Below are 10,445 nucleotides of genomic sequence, written 5' to 3' on the forward strand. Positions count from 1 at the left end.
TTTATACTTTGAGAAATAATTGCTGCAGTGCTTGCATGGAGGGTTGTATCCATTGGTTCATCATAGTAGCCATTCGAATGGAAAATTGTTGATTCTTTTTTTTAAATTTTTTTTTTATTCCTGAGTCAGTGCTAAATGTACAATATTATGTGTTCTTTGTTGATGAATGCTGATCTAAACACGTCTTCTGCTGCTTTCATGAATTGAAGTGTCAGAAAGGAAAATGTGGATAAATATATGAACATAGAGAGGAAACTAGGCATCATTGTAAAAATATACAAATAATAGAGACAAAAAACTGAAGAAAAAATGTGTTAAACATTAATCAGACCAATCTTCTAATTACTTTTTAAAAAACCCCTCTATGAAATCTAATTCTTGATGTCATTAAAGATGGTACCAAATGTGAGTTCAGGCAGATTTCTGCTCTCACCACCTCTTGAATTACTCCTCTGATTTTTGTGCAGGGTGAGTTGGTGAACAACATCGAGCGGAGTGTACTGGAGGCTCAGGAGTATGTGGGGCAGGCATCGGAGAGCATCCCAAAATGCAAAAAGTTCAAAAAGACCAGTAGACGGGTGAGATGCAACATGCACACAGTCTACAAACTGACTCTCATGGAATTATTTCTCTTTTTTTTTCTCTTTCCTTTTTCTCTTTCTGCTTCCCCTTGTCTCTCTTCTTCTCATTCACCCATTATTCCTCCCCTTTCCCTTATCTGTATCCACTCCTCCTCCTGCTTCCACATCTGGCTCCCTCTTTTTTCTTCCTGTCTGCATGTCTCCGACATCTCCTCTGTAACTAACCTCTCCCAGGGGGAAATGATAGACCGCATAGAGTACAATGTGGAGCACTCAGTAGATTATGTGGAGAGGGCAGTATCAGACACTAAGAAGGCGGTAAAGTACCAGAGCAAAGCCCGGAGGGTGAGTCACATATACAACAAAACAATGTATATGCAAAAACATGTTATCACATGAAAAAGTGATAGATAACCTCAGAGGAATTGCATGTGATTGTCGTCAGTGTGTGTGCATGCTCAACTGTCACCTGTCATGTGTTCTGCATGTTGGAATACGTGTGTATTTGACATAGTCTACAACAGTGTTTCCCAACCAGGGGTAGGCATACCTCTCGGGATGCTTTTGCAGTTACCAGGGTGTACATCTAAACATCGTGGAGTAGCTCAGTTAATTTGGAAAAAAAAAAAAAAATATTCATGATTTGGTAAAAACAAAACTGAACAGACCAAAAATCCATCCACATCCTGTGTGTCTGTGAACATTACCTGCTGCGGAGAGGTTGAGAAATAAGTAAGCAGGCTAGCAGAGAAGTCAGAATAGGTAGCTAAAAGTAATTGATACGTGTTTAAGCAGTAGTGCTGCAAATACAAATTCCAGCTCTCTCGCTGTCATACTTTGGTTATGGTATGGATTAAAGAAGACATAGCGTGTTAATCAGTGAGCTTCAGAGGTGCCGTTAGGTGGATTTTGTTACGGTTGGACAGAGCCAGACTAACTGTTCTCCCCTGTTTCCAGTCTTTATGCTAAGCTAAGCCAACCAGCTGCTGGCTCCAGCTTCTTGTTTACGATACCTGACATTGGTATTGATTGTCTCATGCAACTCTCGGTTTACTTGATCAGTCTCAAAATACTTTTGAAATTGATGACGTCCTCCCTTCATTTAACGACCTGCATCACAGTGGAACAACTCTGCCACCTCTTGGTTAACATCTGTAACAGCACTCAAAGGTAGAGGAATTTCATGCCTCACATGGCCCCAATTCACTACAAGGGTCATCTACATGATTATTTTCTCACTTATAATCAAAGACTGTGCGGCAGCAAAGTTTCTTTCTTCCTCCTCCTTTCTTTCCCTCTTTCCCTCTGTCTCTGTTTCTCACTGATTCTCTCCTACATTCACTGAATCATTATCTGACACTTTGGCCTTCTTGTTCCCCCTCCCATTTCCCCCTGTCCAGAAGGTGATCCTGATAGGAGGTTGTATTGCAGTATGTCTGACCATCCTCATTATTTCCCTCACAATTGGACTCACTTAAGACCATAGGAAATCCACCCAGAGCAGACAGGCCAGGACGAGATGCCCCCTGTTAAGGTCATGCCTGCAAGACTGCCAAAGAAACACAATACTAACTGTTCAGCTGCTAAATTGTATAGCGGGCTCTATAATGTGCAGTCAGTAACTGCTCATCAACTAGGAAGCTGACTTATATGGCTGAAGGCAGTCCAATAAGTCTCTGTGCACTCGAATATTGTACATTAACTTTTAGATGCATCTTTAAATATACAATTTTTTCTAAACTAATCAGTCAAGCACCTTGAGCAACTGTTGAACTGTGCTTTGTTTCTGTTTGTGTCATGATTCATATACGTCTGCTTTGCATGTTTTTAATTGATTATGAAGATGATTGTGTGATGAAACAGAATTAAAAAGAATGAAAGAATTTTATATACCTCAGCATAGACTAAGTTCAGTCAACCTCTCTCATACATGGAGATGAATCATTGTGAACTCTGATCATTTTGTGGCATTAAAGGAATAGTTAAACATTTTGGGAAATTAACCTTTTTCTTTTTCTTGGCAAGAGTTAAATGAGAAAATCGTGTAGAAACATAAAGTTGTGGTTTTACAGGGTTTTATGTGCTGGACTATTTCTTGGCCTAGTGCAATAACTTCTTGGAGTCTCTGCTGGTTGCCTGACAACCTCACATTGATGAAAATGCTCCAGGAAGTCCCTGCACCTGGCCAAGAAATAGTCTAGCACATAAACCCCGTGGATCGATTATAAAAACCGGATAACAGACTTCCAGATGCCAACCCACTCACTTGAATGAAAATTGCTCACCAAGTGCAAAAACCGAAAATCTTTAGCGTCTAGGTTTGCGTCTGCAGTGTGCAGCCCACTGCACATGTGCATTAGTATTTCTCCCACTGACTTTACATTGGGATGATGTCACGCACATAAAAATGTTTTTTTCAAGGCTCTGGGAAAATTTTACAGATATAAAACCTTCATGGATTAAAAATATTATATATGAAAATACAAAGATTAATAATTGACCTTGTTTGCAATTGGTGGTGTTGTATCGAAAGTCACACAGATGTTTATTTTATAATGGTAGTCCAACGGGGAAATGATTTTTGGGCTTCGGGGGATTTTTCTTTTTTTTTCTTTTTTTTTCCGCAGTACCTCAAGTGGCCACTGCAACAAATTAGCAAGAAAGCTGAGCGGCGTCGCCGTATCCAACTCTACTAATTCATCTGTGATAAATCCCTGTAAAACAAAAATGTTTTTACACTTTGGTTTTTGTACACTTTAAATAAAATATAACCTGTTAATAAGAGAGCTTTAGAGGTGCTGGTAGGCAGATTTTGTTACCTCTGGACAGCACCAGCTGGCTCCAGCTGATACTTACCATACATGAGAGTGGTATTAATCCTCTCATCTAACTCTCAGCTGAAAGCGATTTAGTGTATTCCCTAAAATGTCAAACTATTTCTTTGAGGAAACTGATGGAGACCACAGAGTTTCAGTGTGAGACATTGGCTGTTTATACGCTCAAGTGGAGGAATGCATACTAAAAAGAGATGTCTTCAAGTTAAGGTTGTTTTAAAGCTACTGTTTGGATTTTTACAGAAAAATGAAACAAAACCTGTGAACATCAGTCTACTCTATATATTGCTTTCAGCTTATTTCAAGAGATAGCTGGCTCTATTGCTGTCTGCCACGTTACCCCCTTTGATACCACCACCAGATGTCACCAAAATTGAGGCTTCCTACTGTATATTCTACATAACAGTGGCTTTAAATACCACAGTGATTTGTGTTTGTGGCATGTGTGAATGTACGGTATGTTGTGTAACGAACAAAATGCAGGAAACTAAGATTTATGGTTTTAAAGGTAGAGGATGTGAAAATGCTTCTAAACCACACTCCACACTCGAACATCATCGGATACATTAAATCAAAATGTCTCTCTCCAAACTGCATCTCATCCCTCAGCTTTTCTTCTAAACTGCATTTTGTTCTGTTTATTATAAATATTGTAACGTGTTAAAGTAAAGTATAAAGTCATATTTCTAACATGTCTTCCTCTGCTCCCCATTTGCTGCCTTGGATTACTGTTTATCTGTTCTTGTTAACACTATTCAGAAGAAAATAATGATTCTTATATGCTGTGTGGTTCTGGGAGTTGTCATTGCTTCCATCGTTGGGGGAACGCTGGCCTGAACCTCAGCCACAGCGACGCTAAAAGACACACAAACACACATACTGACACACACACCAGAGCAAAAACAGAGCAGATACGCATTTTCAGTTTCCTGTTTTCATGAATGCAATCTATTACACGTTTAGCACAAGGTGTGTTACCTACCGTACGATACATTTTAAACACAGTGTACAGGGCCAGAGGTGTTTTTCGCATGAGTTGCAATTTTGTAAATGTGTGGTGCTGCAAAATGTTTATCTGAGTGTTGAGTGTTGTCAATGATATGATGTGTCCAAAAGTGAATTCTTGAATGAAAAAGTTACTAAATGCTATGTAACGCTTAACTAAAACATTTCAACCTCCAAATATAACACTTATTCAGTTTTAATGTCTATTTTGTGTTGTACAGGCAAAGTGACAGGCTACTAATCCGCAGTGTTTTCAAAGCCAGGTTATCTATAGACCTCTGTTTATTTACATGTTTACTGGTATATACTTTATCTTTTCTAGTCTTCTTACTTCTCGGATGCCCTCTACCTCCCTACAAAAGCCCTGCATGGTTTAGTTCACTATAAAGTGGTGCTTTGTATTCTATTGCAAAAGGGAATGAAGACAGCTATTTTGCTCGTAGAATCGTCACACTGCCAAACGTTTTTCTAATGTCATCTGCTGTAGTTCACAGAAGTGATGCTACCGTACTTAATTTCATCTGGCCTTACCAGTTGTGCCGCATTTCTGACCATGGGTCCAGCATTGAGTGTGAGTGAGTGCACGCATGTATTAAGTACATGAGACAGAGGAGATATGTGTTCATTTGTAGCTACGTGGCTGGACGTGCAGAATGCGAGTCACGGGATGACAATACGAGTGTTTGTTAATAGCCACCTGTGTCTTTGTTTTGTATAAACTGTAAATGGATATCAAGCTCTCTAACACTGCCAGTATGTTCAAATAAGCTGTTAAAATGGAGTCTTGTCTGGTCGGATTGATAATTCTGGTCTGTAAGTAACAAACCCTTGTTATTTTATGTCTTTTTATAAACCCCGAGCTTTAAACAGAGTACATACTTCTGTCAAGCTACTTCTCTGTTTATTGTCATGAATGAACTTGACGAGTCAACGAAAACATCAGCATGAACTCAAAGTAGCCCTGTGAAAGACCCGTTTCAGTTTTCTGGCGACGCATCAGACATGCACAGACTGCAACAATGTTACCATGTTGCCTACTCAACTTGTTGCCTTTGTGTCGTATTGTGAAGACATGGTTTTGTTTGTTTAATCTGAGTTGGGGTTTTTTTTGTGGGTTTTTTTTGTTTGTTTTTTTTTTGGTTTTTTTTTTGTCTTTTTCAAGTAAAGTTTGTCTGAAAAATTACATTCAGAGTTGATGCTTTGATTCGCATATGTGCATTCACAGAGACAGGATTTTCCTGTAACTATCTTAAGGGACATTTTGGTAATTTTCAACTTGGGTCTTATTCTTACAACTGCAGCCATTCTCACTGTGGGTCATAATAACTTTGAACTCGCCACTGCTAGAGATTTGGGAAAGGTGACTCTGGCACATTATTGTATTTTGGGTCAAGTAGGGTGAAACAAGTAAAAGTTCTGCATTTAAAATCTAACGTAAGTAAAAGTACAAAAGTGTTATAAGCTAAATTTACTTGACGTCTCAAAAGCAGAAGTACTAAGCAGAGCAAATGACTCTATTTGAATTCTATTTTGTTATAGTATAACATATTATATTATATAAATTATTTCAAATCCTTCACATCCTCTCAACCAGAGGTGGGATAGAGTTCAGATCCTTTACTTAAGTAAAAATATCAATAACACAAAAATACTCAATAAACACACACTCAGTAGCCAATTTTATAGGTACGCCTTGCTAAAACTAATGTAGTCTAATACAACATTCCTGCAATAAACCCTACCTTTATGAAGGTTTTAATGTTGAATTTTTACTGAAATTGTTTGAGTGGTGTTGATTCAACTTTTATAATTTTGGAGGATCTAGTTTGCGGTGCTGTTGAACTGTATTGCATTATACAGTGAAGTTTTTCTGTAAATTAAAGTAGCCCACCCTCATTGATATAAATGGGGTGGACAAAATAATGGAAGACAAGAAGGCACAGGCAGTTATCTAGAGGGCACAAACAGAGGAGTCTATCCTTCTAAAGACAAGGCGATCTTTACCCTCCAGTGTCTGCTTACTTTCTTTATCCCCAGAGTTCAGTGAAGCCATTGACCTTGTACATTATGTTGTACTGGAGCTCATCCCAGAGGTTTCTCTTTTATTTTGAAGGCTACTTCTGTCACTCAGAGAGAGAGAGAGAAATTATACCAATTTCTTTGCTTTGATTAGTGTGTGGCCATGGGTTTGAAGTGTATTTCTCCAAATTCTAAGGCTAAAATATTCCTTTCTCTGTCCCTGTTGGACATCCCCCAATTAGGGCTACATTAATAGACTGTTTCTGACAGATTTATTTCTCATCATTCGTAAACAAGTTCTGTATAGGTCATGAACTCAGCGTTTTTCATCTCTGGATATGAGATTAATGTCAACTCAGATTACTCTTTGCTTTCAATGTAAGGATCTACTTCCCATTTTTGTAAAGCAACCTTGTCCTTTGGACACTTTACTTTCCATCAACTCTCATCTTGACTCTGAAGTTCCCTTTTCCTCACAGTTGAAAGCAAACAGAACATTTACTTCCTCTCTTAGTCTCATGCATACCAGGATTGAAAATTTCATTTTAATAAAAATATTTATTTATAGTGTCTGATTATTCCATTATGATTTAGAATCAATGCACAATACTTCAGTAATACCAGCCAAAGTTGTATAGTTCATTACAGATGCTTAACACATTATTTCTCAACATCGTTATTTATCATTACACACAGGTACAATTAATATTCTACTTTCTAGCATTTAAATGACTTGGTTTAATAAAAGTTTGAATCTCTTTTCTTTTCTGCTAAAGGGAAATGAGCAAGCCTTTTGAATCCTTCACATCCCCGCAGACAAGTGACAGAGGAAGTCTGCAGATCCTTTACTTAAGTCAATAAAGCAATAAAGCAATACCCCAATGTAAAAAGATACCATTACAACATTACCTAGAAGGTTACTGAAGTAAAAGTACAGAAGCATCCTCAGCAAAATATATTGAGAGTATCAAAAGTAAAAGTACTCTATTTGCATGATGACCCCTTTCTGAATGTTATATTACTATATTTATTGGATTATCATTATAGATTGATTAATATTTTAATGTTGTGGTTGTCCTAATCCTTACTACGTCACTTATTATGAATCAATCATATTTGCTGTATATAAAACATTCATCTGCACAGCAGCTAGTAACTACATCTGTCATATAAATATTTGCCTTTGAAACATGGGGGAATAGAAGTATAAAGTAATAGAAAACAGATATACACAAATAAAGTACAAGTGGCTCAAAACTGTACACTACTTGAGTAATTGTACTTTCCACCACTTCCCTCAGCTAATTTCTCTTCTGCAGTGTACATACAGTATAAACAGAGTTTAATGCTTTATCTATTCACCAATACGTTCCTCATAAATCATAGTGAGCACAAAGTAAAACACTGAAAGTTTACAATAACCAATGCTCAGTCCTGTCTCCATGGCCTGAAAAGGGGTAGAAGCACTTTGTCAGAGGGAACCTGTCTTTGGTTGGCGTCTGTCTTTTGTTGTGAGAGGAAAACTCTTCAGAGCAACGCATGACCTGTGTGGTTGAAACAGCAGTGAAAGATTAGTTAGCTAATTAGCTAAGATTAATAAACAAAACATCATTATTATAACTAATTGGCCTTTTGTCTTGTTGCACCACAAATTTTAGATATTGGATCATAATAAGTGTTCACTTATTCGCAAGAGTGTCGTTTTCCCTCCAAATTTCACACCAAAAACAGTGGTTTCCATGTGCAAAACTGACTTTTCTGAAAAGTTCATCCATGTCATCCTCATGGGAGCAGGTGTTGAATACCTCAGCAATATACTGGATTAAAAAAAAAAAAACCCATGTTCTGGTTGTCTATATGAGATAGTATCTACAGGGAAATCATAAGCAGAAAATCTATTCATTATTGATTGTTAGATATGCTTAACTATTATCAGTACTGATTTATTGGTGTTTTTCAACAATATGAGCTTTAGAGAAGGATTTTTCAAATATTTTAGTTTAACTGACCAGGGTTGCTGAAAAGAAGAGAAATTAGATCTTTTTCTTTGTTTGCCCAATGTACAGTATCATCCTCTATGTCATCATCACCAGCAGACGTCGTTGGACCTGGCTGTAGGACATCCTCACAGACCACAGCTGCTTTTGCACCGTCACCTGCAAGCGCTGATACACGCTCAGCTGAAACACTCAGCTGGATGATGATGGTTTTGGGTTTGTTCAGCAGTACCTAAGCGCTCGTAAATGTTGTCAATGGGGAGCTCATCTGGTTCCTCGTCATTACAGCCGACACCAAGCAGAGCTCCCAGTTTCCCACGGGACATGATAACCAGGTTCGATGAGGTTTGTGTGTTTTGCCACCTCGTATCCCAGAGCCGTGAGCAGTTTCTCCGTGTTCTCCTCGTCCTTCTCAGCTCCACCTCTGTGTAATCCCTTATCAGTAAAATTTCTATTTGTGACTAGCAGGGACACACCATTCTTATGGACTGTTGTGCCACACGGTAAATCTGAAAAACAAAATTATTTAAGGGCAGAAAATTGAACATTATAAATGTATAATTTGAACAGATTAAGTGACAATGAATGCTGTGTTAGCAACTTAATAACTTTTGAATTAAAAAAGCCTATAAAAATAATAAAACCACTGCAACTGAAGTTCGTCAGTGCGAGTACATCTGTTAGTGGAGTAGATAACAGGACAGACCCAGTTCAGAGCGAAGTGTTGGATCTCTGTTTGCAAGGCGAGCGATCAACTTCCTGCTAGCCTCTTCTCTTCTACCCCTTATCATGTCGATGAAAGCGCGTGCCATGTCTGCTTTGTTACTTTTGTCCTCAAACACACAGTCTTTCTCTCGTCATTCAACAAACCCATCTTCCAAATGGTCGTCCAGTAGCTGCTTAAGAAGGTTGTTCGACACCTTTCCCAAAAATATTCCCCTCTCTCTGTCAAAGTCCTTATTTCGAGAAAACTACAGCTTTTAAGATAATTCAAAGGTAGGTATGAAAGACAATAGGACATGCTATCAACATAAAAATCATGCCTACATGATGATTGTAGATCATGAATCCTTACCTGCGACTGCTCATTAGTGTGGTCATACAAGGCTTTCACACATGCACTGCAACCCTCAACTCATAGGAGCTGTACGTCCCAGTCAGTTGATCCTGGCATTAAAAGTCCATCGCTGAATTGTGATAAACTCCTCAGTCTTCTGACGTGTAGGGATGAATGTACATTCTTGGTGACTGAGGTTCTGATGTTTGTTTCATGGAAAAGTACTACCTCTTACATTTATCAGGAAACACTACTTCCATGTAAGCGGTGCCAAACAAGTAAAATACCACACACGATTTTTTTTTTAATATTTTTTGTTTGCTGCAGGTTGTAGGCTGAAATAAAGTGATGCCAATTAAGAATCATTTCACCAAATAAAAAAGGAATCCTCTCACCTCTTGTACATCTTGGTGGGTGCAGAGAGCTAGCTGAACAGGCATCCGAGCACTCAAAATGTATTATATTTCATGTTTAAAATATGCTTTTTCAGTCTCCTCGTGCCCAAAGATTGTTGTCGGGCTCTTGGTTTCCCTCCTTCCTATACATATGCATGTGAATGTGTGTTTGGCAAATTGATCTTTGGAAGGAACATATCTGTTGATATTTACTGACCAACCAGAATGAGTTTCTTTGTTCTCTAGAAAACTCTAAAAGATTAGGTTTGCTCTCTGTTCAGAGAGACAGGGGCGTTTTGCCGACTTGTGTAAGTTGCTGTCTCCTATTAACTGATCAATAATAATCACATTAATATTCAAATCCGTCAGTTTCTGTGCTTTATTTGAATCTGTGTCCAGAGTGTTTACAGAATGTGTATGTGTAAATCTTCATATAAATTTGAATAAAAATGTCTAAGACGCTTTGTATGCTTTTACTTTAACATGTACAAGGCAAGTGGTATTTCTAATATGGTTTCCTCTACTGTCTTTTGCTGTGTTCAGTGACTCAGTTCTTG

The 10,445-nt window shown here is 38.1% G+C and overlaps 1 protein-coding gene across 2 annotated transcripts in view; it reads left to right on the top strand.

Annotated features, from left to right (window-relative positions):
* stx1a (syntaxin 1A (brain)) overlaps positions 1 to 2,639 on the top strand; it is a 57,180-nt gene extending 54,541 nt beyond the window's left edge. The window contains exons 9-10 of one of the 2 annotated variants that reach the window (XM_040130955.1): positions 468 to 578; positions 1,982 to 2,639. In XM_040130955.1, coding sequence (XP_039986889.1) covers positions 468 to 578; positions 1,982 to 2,059 — 189 coding nt within the window. In that variant the 3' untranslated portion in view covers positions 2,060 to 2,639. Of the gene's footprint in view, positions 1 to 467; positions 580 to 1,981 lie in introns of those variants that run through there. The other variant, XR_005707771.1, reaches the window with a different exon arrangement.
* Positions 2,640 to 10,445: the final 7,806 nt, after the last annotated feature.

This window comes from Xiphias gladius, chromosome 7 (genome assembly GCF_016859285.1).
Source record: "Xiphias gladius isolate SHS-SW01 ecotype Sanya breed wild chromosome 7, ASM1685928v1, whole genome shotgun sequence".
NCBI classification, from domain to species: Eukaryota; Metazoa; Chordata; class Actinopteri; order Istiophoriformes; family Xiphiidae; genus Xiphias; species Xiphias gladius.